Here is a 16,775-nt window from a genome sequence, read left to right as displayed (position 1 = left end):
CTGCCAACAAGCCTTGCTAGCTGCAAATCCTGCGATTAGTGTTTTTGGATGCTGCTGTGGCCCAGGAGGGACCAGGATGTCGCAAATTGCGTCAGTAGAGAGAGGAGACGTCAAGCAAGACAAGGAGCCCTCTCAGCAGCAGATAGCATCCTGAGAAGTGCCAGACACAGGCACTACAAGGATGCGTGAAACAGTGCTCACCTGAAGTTGCACAAAGGAGTCCCACGTCGCCGGAGACCAACTTAGAAAGTCGTGCAATGCAGGTTAGAGTGCCGTGGACTCAGGCTTGGCTGTGCACAAAGGATTTCCGCCGGAAGTGCACAGGGGCTGGAGTAGCTGCAAAAGACGCGGTTCCCAGCAATGCAGTCTGGCGTGGGGAGGCAAGGACTTACCTCCACCAAACTTGGACTGAAGAGTCACTGGACTGTGTGAGTCACTTGGACAGAGTTGCTGGAATCAAGGGACCTCGCTCGTCGTGCTGAGAGGAGACCCAGAGTACTGGTAATGCAGTTCTTTGGTGCCTGCGGTTGCAGGGGGAAGATTCCGTCGACCCACGGGAGATTTCTTCGGAGCTTCTAGTGCAGAGAGGAGGCAGACTACCCCCACAGCATGCACTACCAGGAAAACAGTCGAGAAGGCGGCAGGATCAGCGTTACAGAGTTGCAGTAGTCGTCTTTGCTACTTTGTTGCAGTTTTGCAGGCTTCCAGCGCGGTCAGCAGTCGATTCCTTTGCAGAAGGTGAAGAGAGAGATGCAGAGGAACTCTGATGAGCTCTTGCATTTGTTATCTAAGGAATTCCCCAAAGCAGAGACCCTAAATAGCCAGAAAAGAGGGTTTGGCTACTTAGGAGAGAGGATAGGCTAGCAACACCTGAAGGAGCCTATCAGAAGGAGTCTCTGACGTCACCTGCTGGACCTGGCTACTCAGAGCAGTCCAGTGTGCCAGCAGCACCTCTGTTTCCAAGATGGCAGAGGTCTGGAGCACACTGGAGGAGCTCTGGGCACCTCCCAGGGGAGGTGCAGGTCAGGGGAGTGGTCACTCCCCTTCCCTTTGTCCAGTTTCACGCCAGAGCAGGGCTGAGGGGTCCCTGAACCAGTGTAGACTGGCTTATGCAGAAATGGGCACCATCTGTGCCCATGAAAGCATTTCCAGAGGCTGGGGGAGGCTACTCCTCCCCTGCCTTCACACCTTTTTCCAAAGGGAGAGGGTGTAACACCCTCTCTCTGAGGAAGTCCTTTGTTCTGCCTTCCTGGGCCAAGCCTAGCTGGACCCCAGGAGGGCAGAAACCTGCTGAGGGGTTGGCAGCAGCAGCAACTGCAGTGAAACCCCTGAAAAGACAGTTTGGCAGTACCCGGGTCTGAGCTACAGACCCGTGGGATCATGGATTGTGCCAACAATGCCAGGATGGCATAGAGGGGGCAATTCCATGATCTTAGACATGTTACATGGCCATATTCGGAGTTACCATTGTGAAGCTACACATAGGTATTGACCTATGTGTAGTGCACGCGTGTAATGGTGTCCCCGCACTCAAAAGTCCGGGGAATTTGCCCTGAACTATGTGGGAGCACCTTGGCTAGTGCCAGGGTGCCCACACACTAAGTAACTTTGCACCTAACCTTTACCAGGTAAAGGTTAGACATATAGGTGACTTATAAGTTACTTAAGTGCAGTGAAAATGGCTGTGAAATAATTTGTGCATTATTTCACCCAGGCTGCAGTGGCAGACCTGTGTAAGAATTGTCAGAGCTCCCTATGGGTGGCAAAAGAAATGCTGCAGCCCACAGGGATCTCCTGGAACCCCAAAAAACTGGGTACCTCAGTACCATATACTAGGGAATTATAAGGGTGTTCCAGTATGCCAATGTGAATTGGTGAAAATGGTCACTAGCCTGTTAGTGACAATTTGGAAAGAAATGAGAGAGCATAACCACTGAGGTTCTGGATAGCAGAGCCTCAGTGAGACAGTTAGTCATAACACAGGTAACACAGTCAGGCACACCTATGAGCACTGGGGCCCTGGCTGGCAGGGTCCCAGTGACACATACAACTAAAACAACATATATACAGTGAAAAATGGGGGTAACATGCCAGGCAAGTTGGTACTTTCCTACAATTGGTCATTCCCTTGCAATACAGAGAGTTCCTCCTAACTCTAGCCCACGACATTCCCTGAGCTGGACATTTGAGACAAATTAAAACTTGGGACAGGCTTGTTCCCTTGTTTCATTGGCCAAGAATGTCAGAGGACACAAAGGAATTTTGTAAGTCCTGTGTCACCTGTCAAGCCAGTGGCAAAACAGGTGGCACCCCAAAGGCACCCCTTATTCCACTGCCTGTGGTTGGGGTTCCCTTTGAAAGGGTAGGGGTTGACATAGTTGGCCCCCTTGACCCTCCTACTGCTTCAGGCAATAGGTTTATTTTGGTGGTAGTGGACCATGCCACCAGATATCCTGAAGCAATTCCTCTAAGGACCACTACAGCTCCTACAGTGGCAAAGGCCCTCCTGGGAATCTTTTCCAGGGTGGGCTTCCCAAAAGAGGTGGTATCAGACAGGGGAAGCAATTTAATGTCTGCTTACTTAAAGGCCATGTAGAAGGAATGTGGTGTGACATACAAGTTCACCACACCCTATCATCCACAAACAAATGGACTGGTTGAGGGGTTTAATAAAACTCTCAAAGGAATGATAATGGAACTCCCTGAAAAACTCAGGAGGAGATGGGATGTCCTGTTACCTTGACTCCTTTTTGCTTACAGGGAGGTAACCCAAAAAGGAGTGGGCTTCAGCCCCTTTGAACTCCTATTTGGACACCCTGTAAGAGGTCCTCTTCAACTTGTGAAGAAGGGTTGGGAACAACCTTTAAAAGCTCCTAAGCAAGACATAGTGGACTATGGGGGTCATTCTGACCCCGGCGGGCGGCAGTTGCCGCCCGCGTGGCGGGAACCGCCATTTGGCCGCTCCGCGGTCAAAAGACCGCTGGTGCCATTCCAACTTTCCCGCTGGGCCGGCGGGCGCTACCCAAGGTAGCGCCCGCCGGCCCAGCGGGAAAGAGGCCTGCAACACTGAAGCCGGCTCCGAATGGAGCCGGCGGTGTTGCAGGCGTGCGACAGGTGCAGTTGCACCCGTCGCGCTTTTCACTGTCTGCTAGCCAGACAGTGAAAGGCATGCTGGGGCCCTGTTAGGGGGCCCCTGCACTGCCTATGCCAGTGGCATGGGCAGTGCAAGGGCCCCCAGGGGCCCCTAGACACCCGTTACCGCCAGCCTCTTCCTGGCGGTGACAACTGCCAGAAACAGGCTGACGGTAAGGGTTCAGAATCCCCATGGCGGCGCTGCTTGCAGTGCCGCCATGGCGGATTCGCCCAGCCGGGGGAAATCTGGCGGGAAACCGCAGGACCCGGTTTTCTGACCGCGGCTTTACCGCCGCAGTCAGAATGGGCAGGGAAGCACCGCCAGCCTGTTGGCGGTGCTTCCATCATTCGCGGCCCTGGCGGTCTTTGACCGCCAGGGTCGGAATGACCCCCTATGTACTTGGCCTAAGATCTAGGATGGCTGAGTACATGAAAAAGACCAGTAAAAACCTTCAGGGCAGCCAAGAGCTCCAAAAGCAATGGCATGACCAGAAGGCTGTTCTGATTCAGTACCAACCAGGGCAGAAAGTGTGGGTCTTGGAGCCTGTGGCCCCAAGAGCACTCCAAGACAAATGGAGTGGACCCCACATTATTGTTGAGAAAAAGGGAGAAGTCACCTACTTGGTTGACTTAGGCACTGCCAGGAGTCCCCTTAGGGTGCTCCATGTCAATCGCCTGAAACCCTACTATGACAGGGCTGATCTCACCCTGCTCATGGCAACAGATGAAGGACAGGAAGAAGAGAGGGACCCTCTCCCTGATCTCTCCTCTTCCACAGAACAAGATGCTATAGTGGAAGGTGTAGTTCTGGCAGATTGTCTTACTGCTGAGCACAAAGACCTCTGCATAAATCTCCTGGGTCAGTTTTCTGAACTCTTTTCTACTGTGCCAGTCACCACTTCTTGGTGTGAGCACACTCAAGATACTGGAGACAGCTTGCCTGTCAAAAGTAAGATCTACAGGCAGCCTGACCATGTCAGAGACTGCATAAAACAAGAGGTTCAGAGTTGAGCACTCTGAAAGTCCATGGGCCTCTCCTGTGGTACTTGTACCAAAGCCTCATTCCAAAGATGGGAAAAGGGAAATGAGATTTTGTGTAGACTACAGAGGTCTCAACCAGGTAACTAAAACTGATGCTCACCCTATACCCAGGGCAGATGAGCTAATAGATACACTGGCATCTGTCAAGTATCTAAGCACCTTTGAATTGACTGCAGGGTATTGGCAGATCAAGTTATCAGAGGATGCTAAAGCAAAAAATGCATTTTCCACCATTGGAGGGCACTACCAATTCAAAGTAATGCCCTTTGGTTTGGAAAAATGCATCTGACACTTTTCAGAGGTTGGTGAATACAGTCCTACAAGGGTTGGAGGCTTTTAGTGCAACATATCTAGATGATATAGCTGTCTTTAGCTCCACCTGGGATGATCACCTGGTCCACCTGTGGAACATTTTGGAGGCCCTGCAAAAGGCAGGCCTCACTATCAAGGCTTCAAAGTGCCAGATAGGGCAGGGGAAAGTGGTTTATCTGGGACACCTTGTAGGTGGAGAACAGATTGCACCACTTCAGGGGAAAATCCAAACTATCATAGATTGTGTTCCCCCTACAACTCAGACTCAGGTGAGAGCCTTTTTAGGCCTCACTGGGAACTACAGGAGGTTCATAAAGAACTATGGCTCCATAGCAGCCCCTCTTAATGACCTCACTTCAAAGAAAATGCCTAAAAAGGTATTGTGGACATCAAACTGTCAGAAAGCTTTTGAGGAGCTGAAGCAGGCCATGTGCTCTGCACCTGTCATGAAAAGCCCCTGTTACTCCCAAAAATTAATTGTCCAAACTGATGCATCTGAATTAGGGGTAGGGGAAGTCTTATCACAACTTAATTCTGAGGGCCAGGATCAACCTGTTGCTTTTATCAGCAGGAGGTTGACCCCTAGAGAAAAGCGTTGGTCTGCCATAGAGAGGGAGGCCTTTGCTGTGGTCTGGGCACTGAAGAAGTTGAGGCCATACCTGTTTGGCACTCACTTCATTGTTCAGACAGACCATAAACCTCTACTTTGGCTAAAACAAATGAAAGGTGAAAACCCTAAATTGTTGAGGTTGTCCATATGCCTACAGGGAATGGACTGTACAGTGGAACATAGACCTGGGAGTACCCACTCCAATGCAGATGGACTCTCTAGATATTTCCAGTTAGACAATTAAGACTCATCAGGGCATGGCTATTCTTATTGTCTTTCGTTTGGGGGGGGGGTTGCGTAGGAAAGTACCATCTTGCCGGGCATGTTACCCCCATATTTCACTGTATATATGTTGTTTTAGTTGTATGTGTCACTGGGACCCTGCCAGCAAGGGCCCCAGTGCTCATAAGTGTGCCCTGTATGTGTTACCTGTGTGATGACTAACTGTCTCACTGAGGTTCTGCTAACCAGAACCTCAGTGGTTATGCTCTCTCATTTCTTTCCAAATTGTCACTAACAGGCTAGTGACCAATTTCACCAATTTACATTGGCATACTGGAACACCCTTATAATTCCCTAGTATATGGCACTGAGGTACCTAGGGTATTGGGGTTCCAGGAGATCCCTATGGGCTGCAGCATTTCTTTTGCCACCCATAGGGAGCTCTGACTATTCTTACACAGGTCTGCCAGTGCAGCCTGAGTGAAATAACGTCCACGTTATTTCACAGCCATTTACCACTGCACTTAAGTAACTTATATGTCACCTATATGTCTATCCTTTACCTGGTAAAGGTTGGGTGCTAAGTTACTTAGTGTGTGGGCACCCTGGCACTAGCCAAGGTGCCCCCACATTGTTCAGGGCAAATTCCCCGGACTTTTTGAGTGCGGGGACACCATTACACGCGTGCACTATACATATGTCACTACATATGTATAGCATCACAATGGTAACTCCGAACATGGCCATGTAACATGTCTAAGATCATGGAATTGTCATCCCAATGCCATTTTGGCATTGGGGAGACAATTCCATGATCTCCCGAGTCTCTAGCACAGACCCGGGTACTAACAAACTGCCTTTCCCGGGGTTTCACTGCAGCTGCTGCTGCTGCCAACCCCTCAGACAGGTTTCTGCCCTCCTGGGGTCCACCCAGGCTTGGCCCAGGAAGGCAGAACAAAGGACTTCCTCAGAGAGAGGGTGTTACACCCTCTCCCTTTGGAAAAAGGTGTCAGGGCTGGGGAGGAGTAGCCTCCCCCAGCCCCTGGAAATGCTTTCATGGGCACAGATGGTGCCCATTTCTGCATAAGCCAGTCTACACTGGTTCAGGGATCCCCCAGCCCTGCTCTGGCGCGAAACTGGACAAAGGAAAGGGGAGTGACCACTCCCCTGACCTGCACCTCCCCAGGGAGGTGCCCAGAGCTCCTCCAGTGTGCTCCAGACCTCTACCTTCTTGGAAACAGAGGTGCTGCTGGCACACTGGACTGCTCTGAGTGGCCAGTGCCAGCAGGTGACGTCAGAGACTCCTTCTGATAGGCTCTTACCTGTGTTTCTAGCCTATCCTCCTTCCTAGGTAGCCAAACCTCCTTTTCTGGCTATTTAGGGTCTCTGCTTTGGGGAATTCTTTAGATAACGAATGCAAGAGCTCATCAGAGTTCCTCTGCATCTCTCTCTTCACCTTCTGCCAAGGAATCGACCGCTGACTGCTCTGGACGCCTGCAAAACTGCAACAAAGTAGTAAAGGCGACTACTGCAACCTTGTATCGCTGATCCGGCCGCCTTCTCAACTGTTTTTCTGGTGGTGCATGCTGTGTGGGTAGTCTGCCTCCACTCTGCACTAGAAGCTCCGAAGAAATCTCCTGTGGGTCGACGGAATCTTCCCCCTGCAACCGCAGGCACCAAAAGACTGCATCACCGGTCCTCTGGGTCCCCTCTCAGCACAACGAGCGTGGTCCCTGGAACTCAGCAACTCTGTCCAAGTGACTCCCACTGTCCAGTGACTCTTCAATCCAAGTTTGGTGGAGGTAAGTCCTTGCCTCCCCACGCTAGACTGCATTGCTCGGTACTGCGTGATTTGCAGCTGCTCCGGCTCCTGTGCACTCTTCCAGGATTTCCTTTGTGCACAGCCAAGCCTGGGTCCCCGACACTCTAACCTGTAGGGCACGACCTCCTGAGTTGTCCTCCGGCGTCGTGGGACCTTCTTTTGTGACTTTGGGTGAGCTCCAGTTCACTCTTCTTCGTAGTGCCTGTTCCTGCACTTCTGCGGGTGCTGCTTGCTTCTGAGTGGGCTCCTTGTCTTGCTGGACACCCCCTCTGTCTCCTCACGCTATTGGCAACATCCTGGTCCCTCCTGGGCCACAGCAGCATCCAAAAACCCTAACCTCGACCCTTGCAGCTAGCAAGGATTGTTTGTGGTCTTTCTGCACGGAAACACCTCTGCAAACTTCTTCGTGACGTGGGACATCCATCCTTCAAAGGGGAAGTTCCTAGTCCTCTGCGTTCTTGCAGAATCCACAGCTTCTACCATCTGGTGGCAGCTTATTTGCACCCACAGCTGGCATTTCCTGGGCATCTGCCCACTCCCGACTTGATCGTGACTCTTGGACTTGTTCCCCTTGTTCCACAGGTACTCTCGTCCGGAAATCCATCGTTGTTGCATTGCTGGTGTTGGTCTTCCTTGCAGAATTCCCCTATCACGACTTCTGGAACTTAGGTGCAATTTGCACCCACTTTTCAGGGTCTTGGGGTGGGCTATTTTTCTAACCCTCACTGTTTTCTTACAGTCCCAGTGACCCTCTATAAGGTCACATAGGTTTGGGGTCCATTCGTGGTTCGCATTCCACTTCTAGAGTATATGGTTTGTGTTTACCCTATCCCTATGTGCTCTCATTGCAATCTATTGTAACTGTACATTGCTTGCATTGCTTTCTATTGCTATTACTGCATATATTTGGTATTGTGTACATATATCTTGTGTATATTTGCTATCCTCATACTGAGGGTACTCACTGAGATACTTTTGGCATATTGTCATAAAAATAAAGTACCTTTATTTTTAGTATATCTGTTTATTGTGTTTTCTTATGATATTGTGCATATGACACCAGTGGTATAGTAGGAGCTTTACACGTCTCCTAGTTCAGCCTAAGCTGCTCTGCTAAGCTACCTTTTCTATCAGCCTAAGCTGATAGACACCTCTTCTACACTAAGAAGGGATAACTGGACCTGGTGCAGAGTGTAAGTACCTCTTGGTACCATTACAAACCAGGCCAGCCTCCTACACATATAAAAAACAAATCAATGCAAGTTACTGAGAACGTTTTTTGAAGTACCTCCTTTCTCTTCCACAGAGGAGCACATCTTATGTATGCCATGCTGAATTAGGGGTCTCTCTTATCTCAAGTTTAGCTAAGATCCAGCCGATTTGTAACAGCACAAGGTATAGACCTCTGAGCACACTAAATTGAATCAAGAGATTACTGGAGATTGTCTCAGGTACTCTCGTGTAGGAAGAGTACAGTGGTTAGAATATGTTAAGACTTTTATGACTGACCTGGGGCATCAAGACTATTTTTATAAACCTGAAACCCTAAGGACCGTAGCAACGAAATCCCTGAAGAAGGAGTGCTTGTCACATTTGGAAGAATTAAGGTTATCTGCAGAACTGCTTAAGCCAAGTGTTTTAAAAAATCAGCTTACTTTAACTTAATTTGGCATGAAATTGTAATTAATGGAGGAAAGCAACGACCAGCACAGATTTGTTTTAACTAGGTTTAGATTGGACATTTTTCACCACTTGGTGAGTTTTCCAACTATGAATGACTGGTCGCGGCCTATGGAAAGATGCCCGTGTGACAAGGAGACTGACCAAAGTACCTTTCATACAATTCTATTCTGTAACTTGTATCAGATACAAAGAAAGGTACTGTTGTTACCATTGTTGAGATCCATACCTTTGGTATACTGTCCTCCAGCTTATGTGTTTTTACAATAATTGCCAACTATTTATATTTTCAATATTAGGTCTAAGTTTTTATGGGCTGTCTTAAGGCATAGAAAGATGACACATTTAAAGGAGAGTGGGAGTTAATTTATATTCTAGTTGTAAATGAATTGGTGCTTTTAACAATTTATTACAGTGTTTTACTCTGTGCTTTTATGATTTTAACAAACAATCTAATAAAGCTGATTTTGACTTTGACTCCGTGTTGCCTTCTCTTGCCGCCTTGTTTGGTTGCTTCACATAGCTTTTACTTCTACTATTAACAACAACATTTATATGTCGTTCTATTGTAGACCTAGATAAAATCATAATGTCTAGAAATCAATAGTGAGGTCAGTAGTTAATGCTCACATCAAAATATCCCTACCACTGCAAATGAAAAGTTGTTAGCACACCTAACAATTTGATGTTTTTTTCAGGTGTAATAAGGATCCACTGACCGTGATCACTGTGAATGGAGAAGCTCAAAATGCCAGATTTTCTTTTTCAGCTTTCCGGTTCATTGAGCATGCTGGAAAGCCAGTGTCAACATATTATCTCCACTGTATCACTCGCCTCTGTTTGACCTCAGCTTGCGCAAGTTTTCAGGTACAGTACATCTAAAGCAATGTATGCCTTGTAAGTGAAATTACTAGTGATCTAATATTATCTGTGATGTGGACAAGTGTACTAATATTCAAACACTCACACGTTTAATACTACAGTGAAAAACGTGTACTCTGTTTCTTCTACATTATTATACACTATATCTGACTTGAGAAAGCTCCCATTTCTGTCTCACAGTGTCTCACAGGTGCCTTGTTATAGAGCAAAGCACGTGGGCCACACTTATGAAGCTGATGTCATGAAATTCTATTGCACTGTACAGATGTAAGTACTTGTGCTCCGACTCTTTGCATTTCTTTGTTGAAAACCTCTACAGATGATAAACAATATTACATAATTATATATGCAAATGCACTAAGAGTGGGAAGAGAGGGCTATCATGCAGAGATGAAGTAGTGAATACAAACTGTTGGAAGAGTATTCATACTATTTTCTATTTTGTAAAAATGTTCTAGTACTCAATTTTTTAAATAATTGGTTATTAATGTTAAATGTGTAGATTGCCACACCCCGCACTGTAAATGATTACACGGAGACTGTGCTTACTTGCAAACACGCGTGGAACTGCGTCACCCGCAGTTCCTTCTTTATTTATACCCTCGTGCTCCGTGCCCCTCCCGGACACGCAGAGCACGTTAGGCACACAGGGAGAGCCCGCGTGGCTCTCCGTTAACTCTTTACATCCCCCCCATGTTTTACTCCACATGGGGACTGGAACTAACGAAAACTTAACCCAAAATTAACACATAACGGAATAGAGTCACTTAGTGATCATTCTTAAGAAAACACACGTGAACAGTCCACCACAACGAAAACACTGTCCTTATGAAACAGCCGGAGATCTCCCCTCGGTATCCTATTATGATCACATGGCAACAAAACTCCAACTATGAGCACCCTATATTCCAGACAAAGTCTTTCAACTGACTACTCGGTACAGGATTGGGACGTAAATCATATCTGTTGCTTCTTGTGCTCAAGCTTTCCTGCCCCGGGGCACAAACAGGTCGGGTTTGTTCAGTCAGCATTGGCCTCCTGACACTTTCCATCTCATTAGCCACCACTGATGACCCGCCGGTAACATCATCAAACTCTCCTTCTTCATCCGTCGGTGCCCTCCGTCCAGCTTTCTTAAAATGCGACACATTTCGTGTCACCCTTTTTCTTCCTCTTGCCGCAGTGATCATGGATCCCTTCACACCAATAACCTCCCATACCTCAGGTTCAAACGGAGTTATAAACTTTCCTCCTCCTCTCCGACATTTCACCACCACTTGGTCTCCTTCTTGGAACCCTCGATACTTTGCTCGTCGTTGGGTACTCGCCCTCTGATTAGTAGCCCGCCGTCGGTTTTGAGTGGCTTTAACATCCAACACAGGAGGTTTCCATTTAGGACCTGATGGAATACAGTCACGTGGAGATACTTTGAACATCAAAGAGGAGGGAGCACAACCAGTGGTACTATGGGGCGTTTGACGATAAGCACTCAGGAATTGGTATAGACATTGTTCGCTATCTTCCTTTTTCTCTACTCCAATTCGAAGAGCCCTGTTCAAGGTTCGCATGAACCTTTCCACGTCTCCATTTGCCTGAGGCCAGTAAGGCATTATCTTCCGATGACGAATTGCCAAACCCTCAAGGTATAACCAAAACTCTTGGCCTTGGAATGGGGGACCATTATCCGTTCGAATTTCATCTGGCAAACCAAACAAAGCAAATGTCTTTTGTAGAACTGGCCGCACATTCTCAAACGCCATCGACGACACCACCTCAACCACCGGGAATTTAGTATAGGAGTCAATCAGAACAGCAGTTAACCTCCCATCTGGAAAACATCCGAAGTCCATGCTTACTTTAGCCCATGGTTTCAGAGTAGCCGGCTCTGTTATCACTGGACAATTCGGAGGTTCCACTGACGTGATGATACAGGAGTGACACCGTCCTACCATCTCATCAACCTGGCTGTCCATACCTGGGAACCATACCTTGGCACGTAATCTCGCTTTGGTTTTAGCAGCCCCTTGATGTCCTTGATGTGCCAACTCAATCACTCTAGACCAGAGACTTTGTGGAAGTACAATCCTTCTTCCCCTTAGAACCAATCCTTCATTATCAGTAGATAGTTCATCTTGCACTTTCCATATACTTTGCATGGCCACTTTCTGTTCAGGGCGAGACGCATGTGTTTTTTCTAGGGAATATATTTCCACTTTTTATGGCTCAATGCGTCTTTGACATGGCCTAATATGATATCTTCCTGCGTGGCACTTACAATCTCTGGTACGAGAAGGGCGTTAGGACACGCCGACTGCACGACCATGCTTACAAAGACTTCCGTACTCTCCTCATCTTGTTCTTGTTGCGCATCCGACACCTGCGAACAAGGGTGGCGAGACAAATAGTCTGCCGGATTGTTCGCCCCTGGCCGGTAAACGACAGTGAACCTATAAGGCTGAAGGAGAACGGTCCACCGCTCAATCCTCGGAGGTGCAAGACGCGGGCAACCAGCGAACAACGGAACTAAAGGTTTGTGGTCAGTCACTACTTGAAATTCGTGCCCGTACAAGTACAAGTGAAAATGGCGGCATGCCCACCGGATGGCTAGAGCCTCACGCTCAATTTGCGCATACCTAGTTTCAACGGCCGACAACGCCCGGCTGGCATACGCGACCGGGATCCATTCCTGATACCTCTGTTCTTGCAAGAGGACGGCTCCAAGCCCAACGGGGCTCGCATCTACCACTACTTCGGTCTTTCTGCTGGGGTTGAAATAAGCCATAGTTGCCTTGTCTAGCAACGCCTCCTTAATATCTATGAAGGCCTGTTGTGCCTCGGGAGTCCAGTCCCAACGGTGTTGCCCTTTTGTTAGCCGCCGGAGAGGTTCAGACATGGTGGCTAGATGTGGTATAAACCTTCCGCAATATGTGGCCATCCCTAGGAAACTACGAACCTCCGTGGAATTTTGCGGAACGGCAGCCTGACGGATAGCCTCAGCCTTCCGTGGGTCCACTTGCAGGCCCTCTTTCGAAAATACATATCCGAAGAACTCTACTGAATTTTGGTAAAAGGCACACTTCTTCTTGTGAAGCGTTAGTCCTGCTTCAGACAGCCGTTTCAACGTTGCACGTAGATGACAATGATGCTCCTCTCTCGTCTTGGAGTGTATTAGGATGTCATCACTCAAGTTGATTACTCCTGGTAATCCTGACAAGGTTTCCCTAATCACATTTTGAAACACCTCCGCCGCAGAGGACACTCCAAATCTCAGTCTCTTATATCTTCTCAGCCCCACATGTGTCGAAAATGTGGTAATATTCCTGCTTTCCGGGTCTAGCTCTAGCTGATGATATCCCGCATTGAGATCTAGCTTGGAGAACCACTGCGCCCCATTCAGATCTGCAATGATGTCGTCCATGGTGGGCGTTATGTGTCTCTCCCTTCGAATAGCCTTATTTGGCAGGCGCATATCAACACAGAGGCGAATCGCTCCTGGCTGCTTGGGTTTTGGCGCAATCACCAGCGGTGACACCCACGGCGTAGGCCCATCCACCTTCTCTATGACCCCTTGGTCTTCCAACAGCTGCAGCTCTTTCTCAACGACAGGTCTCAGATGAAAGGGTACCCGCCGATGTCTCAGTGCCACCGGAGCCACGCTGGGATCTATGTGCAACTTAATGCGTTTTCCTTTTAACCGGCCTAACCCCTCGAATAGCTGCGGAAACTCGTTGAGAAGGCGTTCCACTTGAGTATCATACACTTGTCGTGCAAAAAACACTAGTCCCAACTCTTCTGCCGTGTGACATCCTAGCAGAGTGCCACGATCCCCCGCCACCACATAGAACTTGGTTTCTGTTGATTTGTCCCCACTGCTTACAGCCACCTGCACTGTTCCCTTGAGGGGAAGAGGGTCTCGCCCTCCATAATTGTATATCTTAGTAGCTGTCGGGGTCAGTGGCGGGGCAGGTACTAGTTTGTGGAAGAGTGTTTCATCCATGACATTGACCGACGCTCCTGTGTCAATGAGTACGGATACAAGCATGCCATTAACATGAACGTCACTCATGGGCGGCGGTCTCATTTTCCGTGTCTTGCCCCCCGTGAAAGATATTACAAATATGTCCTCTTCTTCATCTTCCTCGAAGACCAGGCCACTCGCCGTCGCCTGGTCTCTCACCTCCTCCGTGTTTTTGGATACAGCTCTAACACTTGTATCCCGTCCCTTCTGCTCTCCTGGCTTATTCCTCCTGGACCTACACACTTTGGCAAAATGATTTGACTTGCCACAACGGTTGCAGGACTGTCCTTTTGCCGGGCATCCTATGTTCGGCCGGTGTTCATACCCACAGCTTCCACAGGCCCTGTCACTGGGTCTGGCAGTGCTTGTCTTACGCTGCGCTGCCGGACGTGTTTGAATCGCATCCACTTGTTCCTCTTTCACCTGGACTGCACGAGACGATGACGCAGCAGCTAGTGACTGACCTCTTACTGCCGCCATCGCATCCGCTTGTACTGCAGACAGTTCATGTGACCTTGCAAGAATCAGAATGTCATCGAGGGACATGCCCTGCTGTCGCAAAATCAGCTTCCTCAAAGCATTAGACCGGCACCCTTGAATGACTTGCGCTCGGATCTCCTCTTGTTGGTTGAGACCTGTGCACGAGCTCGCCAGCTTTCTCAACCTAGCATAGAACATATCCATCGACTCGAGTTCAGTCTGCTGGGCCTGTCGCAGTTTAAACCGTTCATAATCCGAGTTAAGTTGAGGGTCGAAGTGCCTGTTCAGAGCAGTTACCGCTGCGTCAAAATCAGCCTTGTCCCCTGTGTCAGGAAGCGAGTCAAAAAGCTCCTGTAGTTCATCTCCACCCATCAACAGCATTACCGACCTCCGCACTTCCCCATCCGTTTTCCTGGTTGCACGAAAGTAGTTTTCTAACCTGTTGATCCACAAGCGCCACCTGGGTGCAGCGGTAGCCGGGTCAATCAGTTGGCTAAACGGTGGTAACGAAACGATCGAGGAGTGAACCCTGTTGTTCAACTGTGCTGGGAGCTGGGGGTTCCCTGGTGGCGGTGGAGGATTGGCATCATCTTGTGGTGGGGCGCTCATCTTTGCCCCTTCTCACTCTTGTGATGTACACGAGGTGATGCTGTCCTTCCGTTTTTTTTTTCTTTCCTTTACTGTCTCTTGGTGCAGCTTCTCCCCCTTCACCCCCTTTTCTTGCACTTTTGCCTGTGGGGAGGTATTCGTTTTCCCTTTTTTTCTTTAGTTTATTGAGCTTTGTTTTTTTGTTTTTTTTTTTGACCCCCTAGCCTCGGGGAAGACGCACGTGCACCGCGCGTCGCTTCTTTCCTCTTTTTTTTTGATCCCCTAGCCTCGGGGGAAGACGCGCGTGCAGCACGCGTCGCTCCTTTCACTTTTGTTTTTTTTTCCAGGCCCTCCGGCCTCGCGGGAGACACGCAGCGCGCCCGGCTGCTCTGCCGCAGCACAGCGGCGCTTAGCAGCCGCGCGCCTGGCCAGGGAAGCACGCGTCTGCTTCAGCTGCTCTCGGGCAGCGAGGGACGCCCGGGGGTGGAGTGCTGGAGCTCCACGTGGTCCTTCTCAAGTGGGGGCGGGGCGCGGCTCACCGTCTTCGGGCTTCCTGGTCGGGAGACCGGCTACAGTTTCTTCTGCGCTCGCCGCGAGACAGTCTCGCGCCACCAGCCTCTTTCGTGGTTTTTTTTTTTCTCTCGGCAACCGGCCCGGCACCAGGATCGCGGCAGCCGACACTGCACCGCACTCCTCCCGGTACGTTCTTTTTCAGCTTGGCATCGACATTCTCTCTTGTATTCTCCTGTCGTGAAGCATTTAGATCCCACCCTCGTCGCCAATGTAGATTGCCACACCCCGCACTGTAAATGATTACACGGAGACTGTGCTTACTTGCAAACACGCGTGGAACTGCGTCACCCGCAGTTCCTTCTTTATTTATACCCTCGTGCTCCGTGCCCCTCCCGGACACGCAGAGCACGTTAGGCACACAGGGAGAGCCCGCGTGGCTCTCCGTTAACTCTTTACAAAATGCTGGGCATGAGTTGCCTAAACCTGAGGGCCACTGAGAGGTGTCCTGTAATTAGAGCCAAGAGGAGTGATTGGACAGTTAAAGAAGAATTCATTTTCTAGACCCTGCCTGGCCCACACCATTGTTTAAAGAACAAGGGGCAACGCAATAACCCGGGATCTCGGTAATACGCTAAATAAGGAAAACAATGGTCCCTTAAGGGGGGAATTTTAAACCTCAACTTCCACGGTAATGAAACATAACCATTCAGTGATTGGTCTTTTTAAAGAAGGAACAATTTTATTCAATTAATTGTTAATAAACTCAAAAGAAAAAATCTTGACGTTTTTTCACCTGAAGGTTTTTAAAGATAAAGTGGTACTCCCAACAATGCAACGGTGCAATGAAGGTCAAATAGGTGAGTATAAAGTGCTGAAGTGAATAGTGACTGATAAGGATGCCATGGCACATGATTTACAGTCTGGAACAGAGTGACAAGCTCCAAATCACATTAAAAACTGTATACTATTATTGTGTCAAAACTTCCACTTGAGACAGTTATTCATAAAGGGTCATCATCAGGTTGAAGAAATGAAGATGGGAAGCGCCTGGGAAGGAAAACACTTATCAGTTGGCTTATAGGCAATTACAAATATTGAATGGTGTAGTATGTGGAATATGTGGCCTACCGAAAGGAAGGTACTCCTAGGTGGTTCTCTATTGGTACAGTGCTAAAAAGGATCCTCTACAAAGTTCAGATGCACTTAGATAAGGCAATTCACAAGCCTAAATGAATAAAATGCTTGCAGTAAAAGTTAGCAAATATAGGGCCAGATATATGAAAAAGTTTTGCACTCGCAAACGGTGCGAATCGGTAAATTCGTCCGTTTGCAAGTGCAAAACAGTGGTCTGCAATGCATGAAAGGCATTCGCAGACCACAAATAAGAAATCGCTAAAATTGCGATTTCTTGCCTTGCGACCTGGAAATTGCGAGTTGCAATTTGCGAATCACAAATTCCAGGTCGCAAGGCAATG

At 48.7% G+C, this 16,775-nt stretch overlaps 1 protein-coding gene across 1 annotated transcript in view; it reads left to right on the top strand.

Moving 5' to 3' along the window:
- Window positions 1-16,775, top strand: part of ZPLD1 (zona pellucida like domain containing 1) — a 473,205-nt gene that overhangs the window by 353,198 nt on the left and 103,232 nt on the right. The window contains exon 8 of the mRNA XM_069204797.1: window positions 9,518-9,686. Within this exon, the coding sequence (XP_069060898.1) occupies window positions 9,518-9,686 (169 nt within the window). The remainder of the gene's footprint in view (window positions 1-9,517; window positions 9,687-16,775) is intronic.

This window comes from Pleurodeles waltl, chromosome 8, assembly GCF_031143425.1.
Source record: "Pleurodeles waltl isolate 20211129_DDA chromosome 8, aPleWal1.hap1.20221129, whole genome shotgun sequence".
NCBI classification, from domain to species: Eukaryota; Metazoa; Chordata; class Amphibia; order Caudata; family Salamandridae; genus Pleurodeles; species Pleurodeles waltl.
The sequence above is the reverse complement of the archived record's forward strand: the minus strand, read 5'-3'. Positions and strand labels throughout refer to the sequence as shown.